This window comes from Aedes aegypti, chromosome 3 (genome assembly GCF_002204515.2).
Source record: "Aedes aegypti strain LVP_AGWG chromosome 3, AaegL5.0 Primary Assembly, whole genome shotgun sequence".
NCBI lineage: Eukaryota > Metazoa > Arthropoda > Insecta > Diptera > Culicidae > Aedes > Aedes aegypti.
The window spans coordinates 238958919-238980593 of record NC_035109.1 but is presented as its reverse complement, the minus strand read 5'-3'; the positions used below and the strand labels follow the sequence as shown (position 1 = coordinate 238980593).

Genomic DNA, 21675 nt, shown 5'->3' with positions numbered 1-21675 from the left:
TGACTATTCATTGAATGCGATGGACTATGGCAACCTCGTAGAAGCTCTTTATACGGACTTTAGCAAGCCATTGAACGCATACACATACCAATGCTACTTTTCAAACTTCAAAAAAATGGAATCGAGCCAGGACTGCTGAAATGGCTTGAATCGTGTTCAACTGACCGCCAACAAATCATAAAATTCAAAGGAGACAAATCAAAACCAATTCAAGTCACTTCGGATGTCCCTCAAGGCTCTCATTTGGGATCTCTTCTTTTTTATTGTGTATGTAAACGACATTTCCTGCAATTTCAATAAACTCAAAGTGTTAATTTATGCCGATGACATGAAGCTCTACCTGGAAAAATGAACGGCGTGAAATCGCAAGGGTTTCATTTGTAAATGATATCGTTTCGCAACCTGTAGATTCTACAGAAATATTATCAAAACTAAATTTCTACACTCCTTTTAGGCAACTTCGAAACCGTAGCTTATTCTTGACAAATCATAATCGAACAAATTATGTCAAAAATTGGCCTCTAAATCAAATGATGGCCATTTTCATTGCATTGCATAACATTGCAATCTATTGAATTTACCATATCTCGACAAAATCTTAAAACATACTTCAAATCCATTCGAAATCGCAACACATAAAATAAAACAAAATGAAATATACATAACTCACACAACATTTTTTTTTTCAATATTTATTGTAAATTTCGTAATTTATACTACCATTAAGAAATTAATCAAAAATATGTATATGTAAAATGTGATAGTCTACGTCGGTTGACGAAAATAAATAAATAAATAAACATCAAAGTATTTATAACCTTATGTTTGGCAATATATCTGTTTTAACTTTGAATGACATTAACAGATACATATTCCATTACATTGATAATAATAACAATAATCCATTATATTGATAATAATAACAATATGATATTAAATTATCCATACAGATACACAACAATTCAAACAAAATCGAAGAATTTCGAATAAAGCTGCCCTTTCACATGGCCTGCCTTTTCATCAGTAATTGAAAAACAAACTCAACGAAATAAAATATTCGCTTCACCCATTACTATTTGGTTTGTTTTTGCATTTACCGTTCATTTAAGATTTGTGAAATGCTTAGTACAAACAAATGTTGCATTGCAGTTATATTATATTTAGAATTATTCCAATAATTTTCGTGACAAAATATTAGTTTTGTTTCGAGCACTTCATAACACTGCGGAACACGATTTTGTCTCAAGCATCAAAATGCCACTATTTACTTAATTAAGGTTTGCTGAATCCATTGCCGTTTCCTGAAACATCAGAGCACGTCTAGTTTTGGAGATATTGGCTGTTGAAAATGCAAAATTTGACTATTTCAGCCAACTTGCATGCAAGTTTGCCATCTTGTATGGCAATTTATTTGCTTAATTTGCCATAGAAATCAAACTACATGGGTAAAACAATACATATCATCAAAGTTCATAATAATTTCGATGCTTAAAAGCTATTTTTTGATGGTTTAGAGAAGTATTGAATTTTGCCATATAAGCGAAACAAAGAATCTTGTATGGAGACTGAAAGCATGTTGAAAAAATCGATTTAATCCAAATTCAATTCTGAAATTGCACCCAAATTATATCTGAAACGAAACTTAAAGACATATTTTGCATGCTTGGTGGATTAGATCACAAAACAGTTTGATAAATCATACTTTAAATTTCTTGTAAACATTAATGAAATCAGTGGTTTATACAACTTTGGCGACCTGTAGCTACAAATCGTGACGTGATGGAACATTTCTGAGAACGACAGCAGATTCAGCAACCCAAAATCTACTCGAGACACATAATTTGATCATTGAGACACACAAATATGTCATTTTTGTTACGCTGTGTAATGTGTACTGCTAAACACAACGCAACAGTAAAGAGAGAGCCAGAGAACAAAGCGATTCCTACCCGTATAGGGTTTCCAAAATACTGTTTATTCATTTCAAATTTATCAAAATCAAATAAGAACATAATAGAATGACATGATGCAAAATATGTATAAGGTAATGTTTCATATTTTTCATGAACATATACAATGTGTATGTTTTGCTTTTATTTCATTATTCATTACAAGATCTAACCAACAGAAATGCTGCTGAGTATTGAATAATCCTGTGCTGGCTACCCTAAGCCCAACTGCGATTCTTGTTACTATCGGTTTCTTTCAGGCTCGAGGAAAATAAGAGAAAATTGTCTCTCAAGTTGGGAGAATAATCTGAAAATTTTGAAAATTTTCCTGGTTTCAAATCGAGACCACTCAGAAATGAATGCATCTACACCACTTTTTATTTCACTAAAATGAACGTAAAGAATCTACGCAGCTTTACTCGAGCCAGGTTTCCGATCTGTTGTTTTTACATTAAAAAAAAAAATCAAACAACATACTTACCACCCCAAAAAATGTCAGTAAAAAGTTATGATCTATAGGTTAGTATTCAAATTTGGTTGAAGCCTGAACTATGAAATCTTCACAAAGTGTTCTAAGAAAGATTTTGAAGAGAGTCTTGTTTGAAAATTACGATATTTCAAGTAGGATTTGAGAAATTCTATTCCATTCGCTGAAAATCTTAGAATCCTCTCTCGCGAGAGAAGCGTGACCTCAAACCCTAATAGGATTCCTAAAAGCTATCAACATGAACGAACAAATCTGAGCCAACACTTTAACCCATATCCGCCCAGCGTCCTAAAAATAGGACAGAAGCCCCGAACGCCCAGCGTCCTATAAATAGGTCAGTACTTGTAGTGCAAATATCTTGAAAACTAAGAGCTTTAGGAGAAAACTGTCTTCTGCAAAGTTGATCACAGGACTGCTGACTTCCACTTGGTAACTATTTTAATTCAGAATTAACTCACCAGGTGGCGCACAGACGCCAACAAATGTCGCATTTATAAGCAACATATGAAACAACTTTCCAGCGTACAAATATTTGCTTCGTTTATATCTCAGTCCAGTAATGAGATAAAAAAATGGTGTCTTCGACAAAGTTGAACAACTTAGTAATACCTTTTCGCATAGAACCTTATAAATTCGGAAAACACTCCCAAGATGGCGCTAGTGAGCCAAAACTTTATTAATTTATATCTTAGTCCAGTAATGAGATACAAAATTGGTGTCTTCGACAAAGTTGAACAACTAAATAATACCTTTTCACATAGAACCTTATAAATTCGGAAAACACTCCCAAGATGGCGCTAGTGAGCTAAAACTTTATTTATTTATATCTTAATCCAGTTATGAGATACAGAAATGGTGTCTTCGACAAAGCTGAACGACTAAATAATACCTATTCGCATAGAACATTAAAAATTCGGAAAACACTCCCAAGATGGCGCCAGTGAGCCAAAAATTTATTTATTTATATCTTAGTCCAGTAATGAGATACAAAAATGGTGTCTTCGACAAAGTTGAACAATTAAATAATACCTTTTCGCATAGAACCTTATAAATTCGGAAAACACTCCCAAGATGGCGCTAGTGAGCCAAAACTTTATTTATTTATATCTTAGTCCAGTAATGAGATACAAAAATGGTGTCTTCGACAAAGTTGAACAACTAAATGAGAACTATTCGCCTGAAACCTTATTTGTTCGGAAAACACTCACAAGGTAGCACTAGTGGTTTTTATTTTATTTTTTTATATCAGTCCAGCGATGATATTCGAAATTGGTGTCTTCGACAAAAGTGTTCAACTAAATGGGATCTATTCGTCCAGAAACATAGTAGTTTGAAAAACTCTCCCAAGGTGGTGCTAGTAAACAAACATATTATTTATATCTATCTTAATCCATGAAGGGATACGTAGTTAGTGTTTTTGACACAGTTGAAGAACTAAATGAGACCTATTCGCCTGGAAACTTATTACTTCGGAAATCACCTAAATGGCACTACTGGGCACACATTTTATTCGCTTATACATATATCAGTCCACTGATTAAATCCAAAGAAAGCTATTCGCCTGAAACCTTCTTAGTTCGGAAGTCATTCTCACGATAGCGCTAGTCGGCAAATATTTTATTTTCCTATATTGAAGTCCAGTGATGAAAAATTTGGTATCTTCGAAAACGATGATCAACTATAGGAGATATTTTCGCTTAAAACACATTATAGCTGGGAATTGCTGTTATGTGCGAAACATCAAGGAAACAACCAATAAGAAATCGGTCTGATAAGAAATTGGTCTGCCTAGATCAAAACAACTTACTATCAAAAATACTTACTATCGATTCGAGCAACAATCGCTTATTTCGGATGCAATGTTCCTTACATTTTTAGATGAATCTTGACATAATTTATTGAAGGCTAAAATAAGAAAACACATGTTTCTAGCCGTCGAATAAAGAAGATGATCTTTTGAAGAGAGTGAAGAACGAAAAAACCGACAAATTGACTTATTTATCCATGAACTGAACTTCAAGGGTGAAGGACGGCTGTCAAATTGGATTGATTGTCCAGAACCAGTTTTATGGCTTAACGTGGAAAAGTAAAAATTATTATTCGCAAAATTACAGGTAATAAATATGCTTGAAAGATGTTGTTTGCAATGCTACTGCAGTGCATTGTTGCCAATTTAATCAGAAAATTCTACTAAATTCCCAAAATGAATGTTTTTGAGAAAAGAGTGCTTCGTGAAGCCCAAGCAGGACAGTTCGGTTATGCGTCGTCCGATAGATTTCGCTCGTGGTTTCGCGCGTGTTTTCGTTGCCGGAAATTTGTTTTCCTGTTTTGGAGCGTCTTGCTGGGTAGGTATTTGGGAAGGCCCAAGCAAGACGGTTTGTTTTCGGGGCGCCAAGAAGTTTTGCTGTCAGTGTCAGTTTTGTGTTCAATCGAGAATGGATTACCAACTGGTGAGTTCGTTTCATGCTTATGATAACACATTTTTTCTTGAAAGCGTAACGTTTAAGTAATATTAAAACAAACTTTGTATGGTTCGTCACTATAAGTGTCGGCATTATGCTTTTTTCTTATACAATTTCAATATACATATATTTTTCTCTTTTTTACATTATTAAAAATTATCTTTTGAATTGTTCGACATTGTGAATGTTGACGTACTTTCTAAAACTTCTACCATATCGAGACAAAATGCACAGTAATACTCATATGTAATTTTCAAACAAACTATGTATGGTTCGTCACTACAAGTGTCGGCATTATTCCTTTTTCATATAATTTAAAATATATACATGTAATTTTCAGTTTTCGTCATTAATAAAAACGTCTTTTGAATTGTTCGACATTATAGATGTTGACGTATTTTTTAAAGCTTCTACCAAAAACTTCTCGAGACAAAAATACAAAACTAGATTTAAATATAAGTCGTATATTCCCCCCTTGTCCATGGATCGCATCACCGACCAGAGGTGACTCCAAGATCTTTTCCTCCCTCACTAATAAACACCCTTCCCGTGGTGATTGTGGAGATGCAGAGGTATTATCAGTCTCTAGAAGCAACAATCATTACACCCTAACATTCCTTCCCCATCCCAACTGACTGTAAGGACTTGGCCGGCGCCGTTATTGATCAATAATATTAGATCTGCTGAAATTGCACTTCGAGAGTAAGCGGAAACTCCCATCCCTTATTCATTTTGATCGTAGTGCAATTCTTACCAGTTCCGATCAATCACGGAGTAGCAACCATTGACATGTACAGTCAGTCTATGCTTCTTCTTCTTTCTGGCGTTACGTCCCCACTGGGACAGAGCCTGCTTCTCAGCTTAGTGTTCTTATGAGCACTTCCACAGTTATTAACTGAGAGCTTACTATGCCAATGACCATTTGTGCATGCGTATATCGTGTGGCAGGTACGAAGATACTCTATGCCCTGGGAAGTCGAGAAAATTTCCAACCCGAAAAGATCCTCGACCAGTGGGATTCGAACCCACGACCCTCAGCATGGTCTTGCTGAATAGCTGCGCGTTTACCGCTACGGCTATCTGGGCCCCCTATGCTATGCTAAAATGAATGTTTTCGAGAAAATTGATTACGCCTTCACCATTGTTTGGTCGTTATTTTGAATGGATGTTTACTTTATAGAACCAACGACAAGTTAAGGTAGCAGTAAAGATCCTTCTTTGCTGAACTCACTCGGTGCAAGAATTGTGACATTTGAACGGGCACGCTACCGTATGCTCCCCAGGTATTCTAGCCTAATCTAATGTCAAAAATCTTGGACCGCGTGGATTCCGTTCTATAGGTGTATAAGACCATATGCATCAGTGATGCAGTAACTTCAACATTATAGACGAATAATGTTGGCTTTAAATATTCACGTCTGTAATGCATGTTATAGTTGGAGTCCAATATTTGATTGTCATTGGACTGAAGGACTAACTTTTGATTAGCACTAACAAAATGTTGATATTGCAAAAATATATATTTCGATCGCTGTCAGATCCGAGCCACATTGTATACTAATAACTTGACCCAGAAAAAATATTTTGATAGTTATGTTTTCATTATCAGCTGGCAAAATATAGAATCTTTTTGAAGACTATTCTTAAACATGTGTAGTTTTTTTTTATAATCAAATTATTTGACGTAAGATTTTATTTTGTTTTTGGTATAAAGGGTGTAAGTGTGCATAATTATGGAAATGTATGTATGTCTGTATCTTACTTACGTGGTACAGCAGAGAATTGAATTGACGTCTCTAAATGATTTAGTTCTGGCATGCATCTTTCGCCTCTGAAATTTGTATTCTTTATGTTGCAATTTCTTTATCAGGGTACGTCCATAAATTACGTCACACAAAGTTTTGCCATATTCATCCTCCTCAATTTTCCTCTATATCACACTTTTTGTATGGATTTCAATTTTTATATGGCTAGTCACGTTTCCTTGTAATCCCCTTTTTCCTCTTCTGTACGTAACGTAATTTATCAATTACCCCTTACCTGCAGGTTTTTTCAACTTGTTTACATTGTAATGGGTCGAAGAGCATGAAAATATATTTGATTAATCTCGAAAATAAACTTATAGAGCAACTAGATATGGACGACACACTTTCAAGAATTTTTTTGGATCCTCACCATAGACTTGAAATTTTTGGGTGAAATAAGGTTTATATTATGGGAATACGACTATGAATAACATAAACGTAGCTGAATTCATATTGTGAGATACCTTGGGCGTCAACGGGATAAGCCAATAACCAAAAGCCAATTAATATTGGTTTTGGAGCTCTATCGAGCATTCGAATGTGAACATCACTAGATAGATGTCCATCGCCAATCTCGGCAACTACACGCAATTAGATTATCAAATTATTTCAAAATAGGGAGGTTTCGCATTTCAATTAGAATATTTCAAATTAGGACTGCCTGTGGGTGTTACATGTATAACAACGACGAGACGACTGTCCAGCGAGTCAGCTAAAATAGCTTCACTGTATGTTCGGCGAGACCTCTTGGTTGAGAACGAAAGGGCTCCTAGAGGTCCTCTTGTACTTTTGTACAACTGATTTATCTTGTCCCCTGACTCTTATTGCTGTTCTTACCTTTCGTATTCTCTCTGAAAATTCAAGATCGAAAATCTAAATTAAATCTTGCGCACTACAAAACTAAAGTCTAAAACTACGTGGCATATGGAACTTGTTGACCATCTACTGTTTCACGAAGCACTTTTGAGGAAACCAATTATACAACCACGATAATAATGAGTTGTTCTTATAGTTATATTGTGAAATTGTTTGAATATCAAATTACTTCAATTTATTTAACTCAATATACAGGTATGTTCCGTTTTTATCACGTTCCGATTTTGTCACGCTCCGATTTTGTCACGTTCCGATTTCGTCAACAAATTATTCCGTTTTTATCAACACACAAAAATTGTTTTTTTTTTTAATTTTCAAAATGTTTAAAATTTAAACTTAATACTTATTTTAAAACAATTGAAATGCTTTTTGATAGTCTCAGAGTTTAATTTTCAACATTATGTTAATATTTAGCATCTACAATACATGGTAGGTCTCAAGAAATAAACGATTCAATAAGGTTTGACCCCTTCTTATGCACTAATCAATTGGAGTTTTCAAACTTAGCATTATCTGTTGGATGAGATTGACCCATCCATCAACAATCGAGAGTTGCTCTGGCCACGTCCTAACAAAAACTGGAATTTGTGATTAGCTGAATACGTATTTAAGAGATTTGCAGAGACCTTACCCTTTCCTTATATAACATGGCATAAAAGAATTTTATATGTAAATTTGGTAGACATGATCGGGTTTATTTTATTTTTGATAAGACTGTCGACCTTGGACATTATCTTCTATCTCTCAAACTCGAAAGCATTGCACAAATTATAGCAAACAGCAATTGATTAGATCCTGTTCCAAGGGGTAAGATACGAGGTTTTTTCTTAGCCGAGTGGAATGTAAATTTCCTTGACTTCCCTGGGCATAGAGTATCATCGTACTTGCCTCACGATATACACCGCAAATTCACATGCAAATATGGCAGCTTTGGCAGAGAAAGCTCTCAGTTAATAACTGTGGAAGTGCTCATAAGAACATTCATAAGAAGCTGAAAAGCATGCTATGTCCCAGATAAGACGTAATACCAAGAAGAAAAAGAAGAAGAAGAAGAAGGAGAAGTTGGGAAGAGGTCCAGCAAAACTAAGCAATCAGTAGAAGATTTTGTTGCCATCCCAAATTTGCTGGAATATTGATCTTTGAGCAGACATGAACCCCTTTACCACATGGAGACTAAGAGGTTAATCAGGTGTCTTATATCAACAGCCAAACGCTTATTCAGAAAACATTACAAAAGAGTTTCTTACCAAAAAGTTCTTATTTGGTGATGCTTGTTTTAGAGTTTAGTTTGTACATTTTTGTGGTTTTGATGAACTTCTATATAAATAAAAATGTAATTGTGTTTGCACGTCACGAAATGCCTTAAGAACGGCCTGATAGACATGATTATTTCACGAATCAGTGTTCCAACGTGTTTGGGTGAAGGAAACGATTTGGAAAATTATCTGGAAAAACATCTGGAATCGAATCTGTCGTTTGGTATAGGAGATTGCATGCCATTTTTAAGCAGCCTACTTGATGACAAAATAAAGCTTGACGGGATCACTTGTATTTATTATTATATTTACTTAACAAAAAACTAGAACTTAAGGTTAGTTTATTGCCAGTCTGTTTGTGATCTAATGTAAAGCTAAAAGGCGATGGTGGTGCTGTTCTAGATTGGCGATTAGTACATCCTTGTCGAAGTTGGTAGTAATAACTTGAAAGAAAGATTACCAAAATTATTTTACTGTTAAATTTGGCAATTCAAAGCACAGAAAACCTAATTATTCATTTCAATTTGCAAAACTTTCTCAACATAACTCCACATTTAATCGTCAGTCGGATGTGGCAAAAAATTAAAAAAAAATATCTTTGCAAAAAAGTTCTCAGTTGATAACTGCGGAAGTGTTTATAAGAATACTAAGCCTAGAAGAAGGCTCTTTTTCAGTTGACATTTAATGCCATGAAGAAGAAGAAGAAGCAGAAGGATGAGGATGAATAGTAGAAAAAAAAAGTTGTTTCTTGTTCAATCTTTCTTTTTTTAATTCTTAAAAAAAAACAATGATGTAGTTATTTTTACAAATACGACGTACCATGTGATGTAAAGGACATTTATGTGATTATCGTTTTGATATTCTATATTACATTTATTAAAACTCTAACCTAGAAAACTAAAACTGTTAATGATTTATTACTAAATCATATTGATTGATAGGACTCTGCAATCAACGAACCTATAAAAATGAACAATCTGAATGCTCTTCACGGCTCATAAACATCAATACTATGCATTTATATGATGAAAATGTGTATTATCCTGACAAAACTGCAATTTTCATTTCAAATTTGTAAAACATTTTGTCTAAGAAAATTATTCCGTTTTTGTCACGGTTCCGTTTTTGTCAACTGAGAATCGCCGATCGTGTTGATAAAAACGGAACATACCTGTATTACCTCTTCTTTTGTCGTTATAAGCTACATTGTTACAATTCCACCAAATACTGAACGTAGCAACAGCTCCAGCCGACAAACGTCACCTTAGCTGCAATATTTTAGTTTCTGCAGGAAATGATTCCGACAGCAGTCATAAAAAATGATACCTTACCTGAGAAATGTCATGCAAAGATCAGTGTACCATCGTCCCTGAACAAGCAAGAACTGGCATCGATCGCCCGGGCATGAAGAAGATACCCACCGCGTGTCAAAGGCCAGCAAACCAATCAATGACTAATATGTTGCCGCACTTGACCCGCTTTGCTTACTTAGCATTACATACAGTTCTCTTGTTTCACAACCCATAACTACCATCCCCTCGCTGCCCTCTTCTCACCACGGTGCAACAGTTCATGAATTTTATGACCCATCTTTTTCAGTCCTAGCAGTCGCGGGCTAACAAACCTGAGCTAGGTTTGTTTCGTCGTAGCTTCGAGACTCATATTGTAGAGGGGCACATGGCGCATTCCTTTATTGGTTCATCTCTCGCCGTAAAGAGGAATCCCGCTTCTGCTTAGGGGTATGCGATATTTCGACTGATTCTGTAAAATACTGGGGACACGAAATTCTGTGAAATACCTTACATTATTTCGAGTATCGTTTCGTTTCACATCGACATGAAAAAAACAAATCATATCGCACACCCTTACTTCTGCTGCATGAACCATACGATCCAGGGCGTGTTTGTTCAAAATCAGCGCTTTCCCAGGCCGAGCTCTTCGCCATCCCGAGCGGTCGCGGTGAGCTTAATTTAATTTGAACCTTTCTTTCATGCTATTTTAGCGCTCACTTTTTTCAGCATTCTTCGGCGGGCTTCTCTGCTCTGGGCGCTACGGTTAGATATGCTCCGCGTATCCGAACTTATGTGTACTGACAAAACAGAAATTATACTATGTTGTGGTGTGCCAACAGCTCAGTCAGCTCAGTTCAGTCGACGGCAGAGTTGCCAGACCTAAGGAGATTTCAAAGATATACGGAATTGAAGATTTTAAAGGATTTACTAATTCTGTAGAAAAGATCTACGTTCTTGATGGATTCGACTGTGATTATGATAGGCTATGGCGCTTTTATAACCTTGAAAATCAAAAGACCTAAACATTCTACAAATTGAAATTCAATCCAATAATTAACCATCACGAATCCCAGTCAAAAAGTGACCTAGATTTCAAAAGCTTCACAGAAAAAAATATTTAATTTTCAATGTGATGTAAACTGTAGTCTGCTTTAAAAATCAATCAAATTCGTGTGTTGTTACAGCATCGTACAAATTTAAATGAATATACATTCAATTTTCAACTACAAATGGTTGAATATTACATGATCGTGTAAATTTAAAGTGAATTCGATTTAAAAAATAATGGATTGGTCGTTGAAATTTAGGTTTATTTTGATGCTCCAAATATGGGCATGAAAATAAACTTAAATTTACAACATATTTTTAGCTGTGTTATTATAGAATATCGCTTTTTGGTTCAAAGTTCGACCATAAAATTGAAAAAAAAAATAAATATGATCATATTGACTGCAGAATTTTTTAGATATAATCCGTTATAGAAGTTCAATAGTTCTGTAAGTCAAATCTACGAAACAAAACTGAAAATCTGGCATCACTGTTCAGCAAAGGGCAGCAACACATCATGTGAAGATCTATGAACAAGACCGACTACCTGACGGCAAATCATGCTCGCCTCGGCAATTAGAAAGAGGTTTGAGAACAATATTTCCCGATATGCCTTATAGTTCCTCGTTCCCACCTGATCGTCGATAGACTTGCTTTGGCTAGAAGAAATGCCCAATCCAATGAAATCGTTCAATGTTTGGTACACTTTTTAACGCCTCTGATAAAAGGGCAAGCGCGCCGGCTCTTTAAATTTTGGATGCACCTTTGTTCTGCTATTATCCCCCCCTCGCCGGTAAATACGCTCCGAAAAGCTAATTAGGACGTGAATACCGCTCTTTATTCCATTTGAAAGGGAATTCATCTAATGAGGGAGAGTAATTTGTAAGTCACGAGGGTTAATGTTGTTATCAGACGCTGGGAATGCCAAGTGCTAATGATTTTGTTTGGGCTGGTCGTTTTACAAAGGCAGTTAAGAGATTCGACTTTTTGTAGAGAGCTCACTATGTTGTAGAAAACGTTATTCGTAACCCACGTAAATATCTCATGCTACACATATTTTCTCGTGCTCAGTTATTCGCTTTTCGAAACAATGATTTATTTATTTATTTATCAATTCGTATAATTCAACTGACAGTTTGTCTTATTGCATATATTATGCCTCTTTCAACAAACAATCAAAAGAATGATACAGAAAAACATAAAATATTTACATATTACACACTTCAAACTCGTATGACATTCTCTGATCTATCAACAACGTCCAATCAAACAATAATATTTGCATAACATGTGATACAATTAACCGGAGAAAAATATTTGTAAAACAATTATGGACGCCAAGTTTAGTTGTGCGTATTGAAAAAAATTCTGAATTTAATTTTCAAAGGCCACATGGAAGAATTAAGCGCTTGATGTTTCCATTTTTTACTCAATACCACTTTGAATGTAACAAAGTTCAGTGCCCTAGTAGTATTCAAATTTTTAATTAATTTTGTTACATCCAATCGTTTGGATTCAAAAATACCAAGACAACAAGAAAACATACTACGAACATCCCATTCGGTGGCACATGGAACAAAGAGAAACTTTTGTCGCTCACTGTAGCTCGTAAACGCTGATTGTTCTCTCTTTCAGTTGTTTTGGCAACACATCCATTCGTTCGAATTCGATCGCAGAGCGTGTGTAATGAATATGGCGTGCTGTGCAAAATTTCGTTTTCTGCGCATCATTATCAATGAAAGGCCGTATTCCATCTCGCATCTTTCGGAACTTATCCACATTCGATATGAAAAAGACCAGCACAATCTCCTTGGCATACGGTTAATACATACTCATGCCCATTCACACAAAGAGAGCATTTTTTGCAATCTCGTTTTTCCTCTATTGCAGATCGACAAAGGCTTATGCAGATAACTCTCTCTTACTCGCTATTCGGTATCTCGATATTCGGTATCTCGATATCGAGTTAGAAAACCATAGTATAAGTTGGTTTTCATGGCTAACTCGATGATCACTTGGATAGCAATTTCACTGATTTTGTGTTCTGTAACTCGATATCTCCCTAATTCGATGGTCCCTTCAATATCGAGTAAGAGATAGTTAACTGTATAATCTTTGATCACTTTGTGGAACTTGATATTGATTTTCAACACTTTTTCAGGCACTGGCGCCAATTTCACAAAAACCAGAAAGATGAATTAATTATCAAACTTGCTTTAGTTGAAGTCAGTAAACATTTTTTAGGGGTCAACAAACGGCAAACAAATTCACTACATTACAGAACAAAATTCGAAACGACTTGCCCGTCCGTAGTCAGCACACAGCACATAATAATTTGACAAGAGTCTGCTGTGGAAAAATGAAACAAATTATTGCAACCGTTTTTGGATAAGGGGTTATCCATAAACAACATGGTCATTTTTTTCGTGGTCGTCTCGTCGATGTTTCGTTGTCTTTTGCCCATACAAATATTTGAAATTTGTATGAACCATAGTCTTTACCCAGAACCATCACCCCCCTCCATCAATAAATGACTACGTGGTTTCTGGTCGACCATTTATGTTTCTGGTGCCCCTCTGTTCGTAAAAAACATCTTAAAACTTAAAAAAAAATCATATTGAAATATTTAGATGGAGACAACACAACAATTTTTCAGAGAAGCTTCTTATTACCTGATAATGTACAGTTCCCATTTTATTTTTGATGATACATTGACAACAAAAAAATGGTGGCCATAAAATTGTATATACGAAATATCGGTTCCTCAAGGAATATCAAAATATCTTCAAAACGAGATGACCAATAGTCAATATCGACACAGATTCCAAAAAAAAAGGTTTATTTAGAACTTGTGAAAAATTGAGCTCCTGGTAAAAGAATATCTGATTATATCTGAAGATTACATGGATGTTCTTGTTTTTTTTTCTCTTATAGTTTATACTCAGGAATATTATGATAAAAATATTACTATACGGGCACTTTGTGATCATCCAAAACTCATTGGAAAATAGATTCACGATCATGATTATACAAGGTACAGTGGATACAGAAAAAAATACTTCATGTTGTCATTTAGTAAATGTGAATAATGTATATTAAACTTTCTTCCATAGAAATAATAACATACTTTCGATTGTATTTTTTAGATTTTTCTGATTATTATACAATAAGTATGCGAGACTTGAAAATTAGTACCAAATGGTTAATAGCCTCACCAACATAGCAGACGTAGATCTGCTGAAACAATTGATCTATTCTCAACACAAATGTGGTATAATAGTAAAGTATTGGACAATACATTTACACCTTTTATGATTTTCTATACATTTAACTTTGGTGGACTAGATCTCCGTTATTCTTGGAACGATTTGCATTTTTTCCATTCACTGGTTAAAAAGTAGATTTGACTTAGAGCAATCCTCGCTGAAACCAGGCCACCATCGGCACATATCGTTAGAATTCCAATTTTATGTCACTGATCGCCAGGCTTGAAAGTACTCCTCAACATCATCAGAGTTCGGTGACATTGCTTCTTTGCAAGGGAGCAAAAAAATGCAGCAGAGAAGCAACAAGGAATGAACGAGAAAGATGCAGCAAAAAGAAAAACAGAGTAAAATTCCATTAAAACAGATTGCCATCACAACTCACCGAGTACTGTCTTGTTCGGGCGGCACACTCAAGAGACCTTTCGAGGTGTGAGTAAAGGTGAGCATTACAACAAGAGAGAGAATGTACGTGGAAAAATCCTCGCATTTTGTTTTGCACTTTCACTCGAATCGCTTGAGGATCTGTGTTGAAAATTTTGAGTTCAGTTTTTTCTGCTCAGAAAAAACAGCAAAATTACCTCATCTTTGCATCCGCTTAAACTAAAGGTGGTCGTTTTGGTTTTCTCAAATTGATGGACCCTTCGAACGCCAGCTAGCTAAATAACTCGAGAAAAAGACCATTTTTTTGATGAATCGTAAGTATTTTATCACGTGATATGTGTTATATTTCCCTTGGAAATCATAGAAAACTTGAAATCGTATAGAGGAAGGATGTAGCTTTCATTTGATATTTTAAATATTTTGACGGTCATTTTAAGTTTAGCCGCCATCTTGAATTTCTTCAGGAAACCCGTTTTCACCATTATCATCAGAAAGCTGAGAAAAAAACTGAGTCAGATAAGCTACAAAAACTAAGTGAGCAATGGTGTATACGCTATGAAATGAACGATTTTTTAAATAATGAGCTACGAATTTGACGTATATGGTGAGTACAATCAATGCAAACATTATTTTTCGTACAAGTTTTCAATCGTTGACTTTTTCTCTTCGAGTCAAGTGAAGAATAGGAGTATTATTTTGATTGAAAAAATCAAGCAGCCATGTTGGAATAAGGCTACATTTTGTTATACATCAACATGTTGAATTTCAAGGCTACCGCTGAAAACTTTTCTTCCTCATTTTTTTTTCTTATACTTTTTGCTGGAATTACGTCCTTACCGAATAAGAGCCTGCAACTCATCTTGAAAGAATTAATTTTTTTGTACTTATCAATTATATGAATGTTATAGGGTTGTTCCCAAAGATATGTTTAAAAATTCTTGTCTTGGAAACATCTATTATATGTTGTTTTAATTGTTAAGCTAAAATAATAACGATGTATTTGTAAAATTATGTATCTAGGTTTTTTTTGTCTGTCTGGATTAATCAAATGCGATAAAATGCTTCCAACATAAGAATGTGTTTTATATTCGCTCCTTTATTTTATCTTGAAGAAAAAAAAAAACACATTTTCACTGATAAAAGTCTTTGAAATTCAATTATATGTATATTTCATATAAATGAGACACTTACACTGCTAAGTGGGTCAATCCTCTAAAGCCAAATTTATATGTTCAATCTAGATATCATCTTTTGCCATCTTAAATAGATCTGAACATGTTTTTGGTAAAAATTTATTTTTATTCGCAATTTTAGTTTTCATTTTTCTTGGCGAGCCTCGTTGGATAAATGTTTAACTCGAGCTGAAAAGATCATCATTTTGCAGCTTGTTGCATAAATAATTATTTTGTTACGCTGTGTTATCTACCCATGAATAGGACGATTATTTGTAGCTTACCAAAAATAAACTTTTGAGGAAGATTCGATTATCCGGAGTGTTAAAAAGATACTCCGGATAATCGAATCACTTAATGAAAAATTAAAATTTGCGATAAAAGAATCTAACATTTGTTTTTTTTTGTTCCTTATTTTATTTATATGATACAGTGGCATAGCCAGAACATTTTCTAGGATCATTAGGAGTCTTAAGAAGAAAAAAAAAAGTTTTGACCAGCATACACAAAAACTCCTTTTTCAAACCTCCGTTTCCTTACCTACGTCCAAAACTGCTAAGCCATTTATATTGTATATTGCAATACTTACTTATCTCAAATTTATGCATAAAAACCGAAAAACAAGAATATCAAAAAACATACTCCGGATAGTCGAATCCCGAATAATTGAGTTTGACCTGTACACCAGAAAAATAAAGTATTGATGCAAAGTTCCAACAACTACCAAAAATTTAGCAGTCAAATATACTTTGCAATTGGATTATATCGACAAATTGAGGTGAAATTTGTGGAAAATTACACGTCTTCTAGTAAAGAAACGAATTCACGACCCCCAATTAACTAGAACTAGGACGCGTTACTGCTACGCAACGAGAGGACTCATGAACACAGACTTTATTTTCATTTTTGTATAATAACAAAATTAAGATCTATCAAACTTGAGTGACAATGTTGCTTATTAAGGGACATAACAAAATCTCGCGTTTAATATCATAGCCCGAGCAGAAGCAAAGTTCTGACCATCAAATCGAGATATTTTTTGATTGACATAAGAGACAAAACGATTAGAAGGTACTATCAAAATTTCATTCCTGGAACTTCTGAGCAAAAGCAAAATTTGATGTTTGCAGATCTAATGAATAGCTTGCTGATATTGGTTAGATCCTACAAAATCGAAATATGATATGCTAATGTTAAACCAGGAGTGAATTTTACAGGGTGTTCGCAAATTTTCCGAACAGCAAAATATTGGAAACATGATCTCGCATTGAAAACAATAAAAAATCAATGTCCATGTACCTTCTATATTACATCTATATGTTAACACAAAATATAACTTTAAAATTTTTCAAAATAATTGCTTGTTACTGAGATAGGCAAATTTAAATTTGTCGGAAACGTTTTTCCTGAGGGCTGCTAGTCATACTGGAGATGTGTTATCTCTAAAACCTAAAAGAGACGAATCCAAATGTCTTATTATTATTTGAAGTAATCAACAGGTAAGTGGCTTCAAGTTGGACTGGAAATAAAAAATTGTTCGGTTCAAATCCAGTGAGTTCTATGGACATTTCTCTTCCGTCATAAAGCTCGGAAAACAGCTTCCTTTAAGACACCTCAATACATTTGGGTTGGTTTTGCAGTTATTTGAAATCGGAAATATGTGAAACTTACTTCTTAAGAATATTATAAGCCAATGTTTAAAACCATGCAAGAATATTGAATTTATTATGCTTGGTTGTATAGAGCCATGTCTTCAAAGTTAGTACGGATAATTTGCGGACACCCTGTAGGTATCCTTTTCAGATCTTTTGTCACTTATATCTACCAAGTTTACATCTTTTTAGATGTCCATTTAAAAATTTGCTATTACTGAGCTTTTTTCACCTGCTCGGGAGTGGTGTGACTACAGTAATTGATTTTCTCTTTTGCTAATGACTTGGCCAGGCGACTGTTTCCGACTGCTATTGTTGATTTAACAAAAAGTATTTATTGACTTTCGTCATGCTATATCATAAAATGTTTCGAAAATCCATGCTCTAAAATGATTTTATCACTGCAGATGATGATATGATACTAAATTAAATTATATTTATCTGCTCGTAAATACTAAATTAAAGATTAAAAGCAAGATGTAGAAATATCATTTACTACGGTATTTTTTTATTTCCTTTAATAGTACCATTTCAATCATTACCTCAATTTCTTATATCTAGTTGCTCTGTGTTAGATAACACTATCGTCATAATTTAGCAAAACAATATAAAGCTTTTATCAACATTTTGTTATAAAGAGTAAAAACTTCGTTTTCAGCTTACTAAACCTAACTTAACCTAAATATTTAACGCATTCATCGAGATAATAGAAGATTTCAACGATTTTTGTCTAAAATTATTAATAATGTCGTATGACATTTGTTCCAATGTTACAACATCCAATGGGGGGATTGGGAGACAGGTTCATAATCATTATCAAAATTTTCTTTTGAATTCTCTGCAGAACTCTCTTCCTGGTATTACAACAGCTAGTCTATATTGGTACAGCATACAACATGACTGGCCTGAACATTTGTTTGAAGATCAAAAGCTTGTTCTTAAGACAAAGTTTTGATTTTCTGTTAATAATTGGATAAATCTTCTTCTTCTTCTTTTCTGGCGTTACGTCCCCACTGGGACAGAGCCTGCTTCTCAGCTTAGTGTTCTAATGAGCACTTCCACAGTTATTAACTGAGAGCTTACTATGCCAATGACCATTTTTGCATGCGTATATCGTGTGGCAGGTACGAAGATACTCTATGCCCTGGGAAGTCGAGAAAATTTCCAACCCGAAAAGATCCTCGACCGGTGGGATTCGAACCCACGACCCTCAGCTTGGTCTTGCTGAATAGCTGTGCGGTTACCGCTACGGCTATTTGGGCCCCTAATTGGATAAATACATTGTATATATTTGTTACACTTGGCTTTCAAAAATCACATTGAAGGCAAAATAGAAAGAAAAATATTTATCTAGCATGAGCCTTAGATACTAAACTTAATCTGAACAATTTATTGGAACCACTCTCATCGTGACAACATGTCTATTTCAAGATTTCAAATAAAGAGGTTTTGGTTTATGAGCACACTAAGCTCTTACGGTGAATTTCATCGTAATCTCAACAGCTGAACAGTTCGGTGAAATAAAACACCGTAACTTCGTCGGAATTTAACGGATTCCGGTGTTTTTTTACCGAATACTGTAAAAATTTACATTGGACATTGGACATTAATTGTGTCCATTCAACGACAGTATGCCTGATTATGGATTTCATCGTCGTGGCTCGATGATACGGAGAGCTAGGATAACTTTCGTTCACTGAGCAAATCAATTTCCGTTCGACGAGACGGAGCCCTGCTGTATCAGAATTACATTTGGTCTAACAAACTTCCTGTCCGATTACTATATAAATCCAACAAATCAGACAGTGTCTATTACATTCCAACAGCTTCCTCTAGTCATTCGATCGAAACCAGCGCACTTCATCGTTCTGTGTATCAAAATGTACAAAGTGAAAATTACATCGTTTTCGATTATATGCATTGCTGCAATTGCGACAATTGCTTTTGTCGGAAGTGCTGAAGCAAATCCTCAACTAGGTATTGTGATATGACAATACATAAAACGATGACAAAAGTTACTTAACAATTTAATGATTTTAACGATTCTAGATATCCTAGGTGGCTACGACATGCTGAGTGTGTGCATCAATAACTGTGCCCAGTGTAAGAGAATGTTCGGGGAGTTTTTCGAAGGGCGTCTCTGTGCCGAAGCCTGTATTCAGTTCAAGGGCAAGATGGTTCCGGATTGCGAAGACATCAACTCGATTGCACCGTTTCTCACCAAGCTAAACTAGTCCAACCACCGCAACTATGAGTCTGCATCTGAATTATGGTAGAATTTGAATTGCTTTTATCAGAAAATAAAATCATAAAATTGTGAATCTCGAATGTTCTGTTTTATTTCGTTAATGGATATTTGAGGCTTCCTTAGCCGAGTGGTTAGAGTCTGCGGCTACAAAGCAAAGCCATGCTGAAGGTGCCTGGGTTCGATTCCCGGTCGGCCCAGGATCTTTTCGTAATGGAAATTTTCTTGTCTTCCCTGGGCATAGAGTACCTGCCACACGAGATACGAATGCAAAAATGGCAAGTTTGGCAAAGATAGCTCTCTGTGGAAGTGCTCAAGAACACTAAGCTGAGAAGCAGGCTCTATCTCAGACGCATGGATGCTCATGTGGATTTCGTTAGACTATGTTAATTGTTCAAGAAGTTAACTCAAAGCTAAATAAATCATCATTTTGCAACTTGTTGCATTAATCCCCAATTTCTACTAGCTGATTCGTTTTTTACTGCAAAAACATAATATTCAAATTCAATTTTTTTTGTTCCTAGTTATTTTGAACCTTTTTTCACAAGTTCTCAAAAAATACTTCTAGTTTTAGGATCTGTGTCTATATTGATCATTGGTCATCTGGATCCGGAGACATTCCAAAATTTCTTGGGGGAACTACGCGTAGAATGTTTATCGTAGTCCAATATACACTCTTCAGAATAATACAATAATGAGAGAATGTTGTGAAAAAATGAATGAATTTGGTGTAGCCGTATTTGAGTAATGAGCATTCAGATTTCTGGTACCACGCTGATCAAATAAAAATCTTGAAAACTTCAAAAAACATCATATCGTAGTGTCCAGATATCCCTTAGAATACTTCACCGATTTGTGTGACAAAACAAAATAGTTGCCAAAGACATATGGAGAATGTCGGTCCCCCAAGGAACATCAATATATCTTCAAAACTGGATCACCTGTCATTAATATAGACATGGATTCTTAAATTTTTAGAAGTTTAGAGTTTTTTAGAACTTGTGAGAAAATTGTGCAAAAATATTGAGAAACAAAAAAGTCATCGTGATTTGAATATTTTGTTTGTGATAAAACATTAACCTGATGGTAGAGAGATTAATAACTGTTTCATTTCTTCATACATGAAGACTTTTGATGTGATTAAATTGGCCATGTTCAGTTTTATTCCAAATAAATATTTTGAATAAGAGTAATGTTTGAAATTTGAGGCAAAAGACTAAAACAGACTCACCGAAATCTAATTATTTCAATTTCCTCAGTTCCTTCGAGACCCGGTAGCACTTTCTAATAATCTTTCTCAAGTATCTGCTCATTCTGCTGCCCTCCATGGTGGTCAGTATACAAAGTCAGCAGCCTTTCCCGCAAAAGGAGTTCGCCATAAATCAATTATATGACCCAATCAGAGCAAAGTCCACAACGATTGTGCTTCGAGCCGTCCGGATCGGGTCTAATAAACTCATAAACCTATCACAGTTGGACGTTAGCAATTCTGAAACCCAGCAGCTTCTGTCATTGCAGGCGCAAACAGCAGGCCAACTGCTTCCAGTTTTGACCCACATCTCAACCCTTTCGCATGTTTTTAAGCATTTCTAGTGCAGCCTCGAAGACAATAATTGGAAGCGTTGTACTCGGTGGTGAAAATATTATTTTCCCAATGTCATAAATCTAGAATAGAGAACATACCTTCGAAGACCACAAGACACTTTAGGGTCCAAGATAAACGAAAAGGGTTGAATGTCAATGGTTCTCGATACCGGGACAGGACAAACATTCAAGAGTGTGAAA

At 35.1% G+C, this 21675-nt stretch overlaps 1 protein-coding gene across 1 annotated transcript; it reads left to right on the top strand.

Annotated features, from left to right (window-relative positions):
- Window positions 1–19474: 19474 nt before the first annotated feature.
- Window positions 19475–19938, top strand: LOC5579347 (eclosion hormone). The gene is made up of 2 exons (XM_001647603.2): window positions 19475–19622; window positions 19695–19938. Exons 1-2 carry the CDS (start codon window positions 19526–19528, stop codon window positions 19877–19879), a joined length of 282 nt encoding a protein of 93 aa, XP_001647653.1. The 5' UTR covers window positions 19475–19525; the 3' UTR covers window positions 19880–19938.
- The last annotated feature ends 1737 nt before the right edge of the window (window positions 19939–21675 follow it).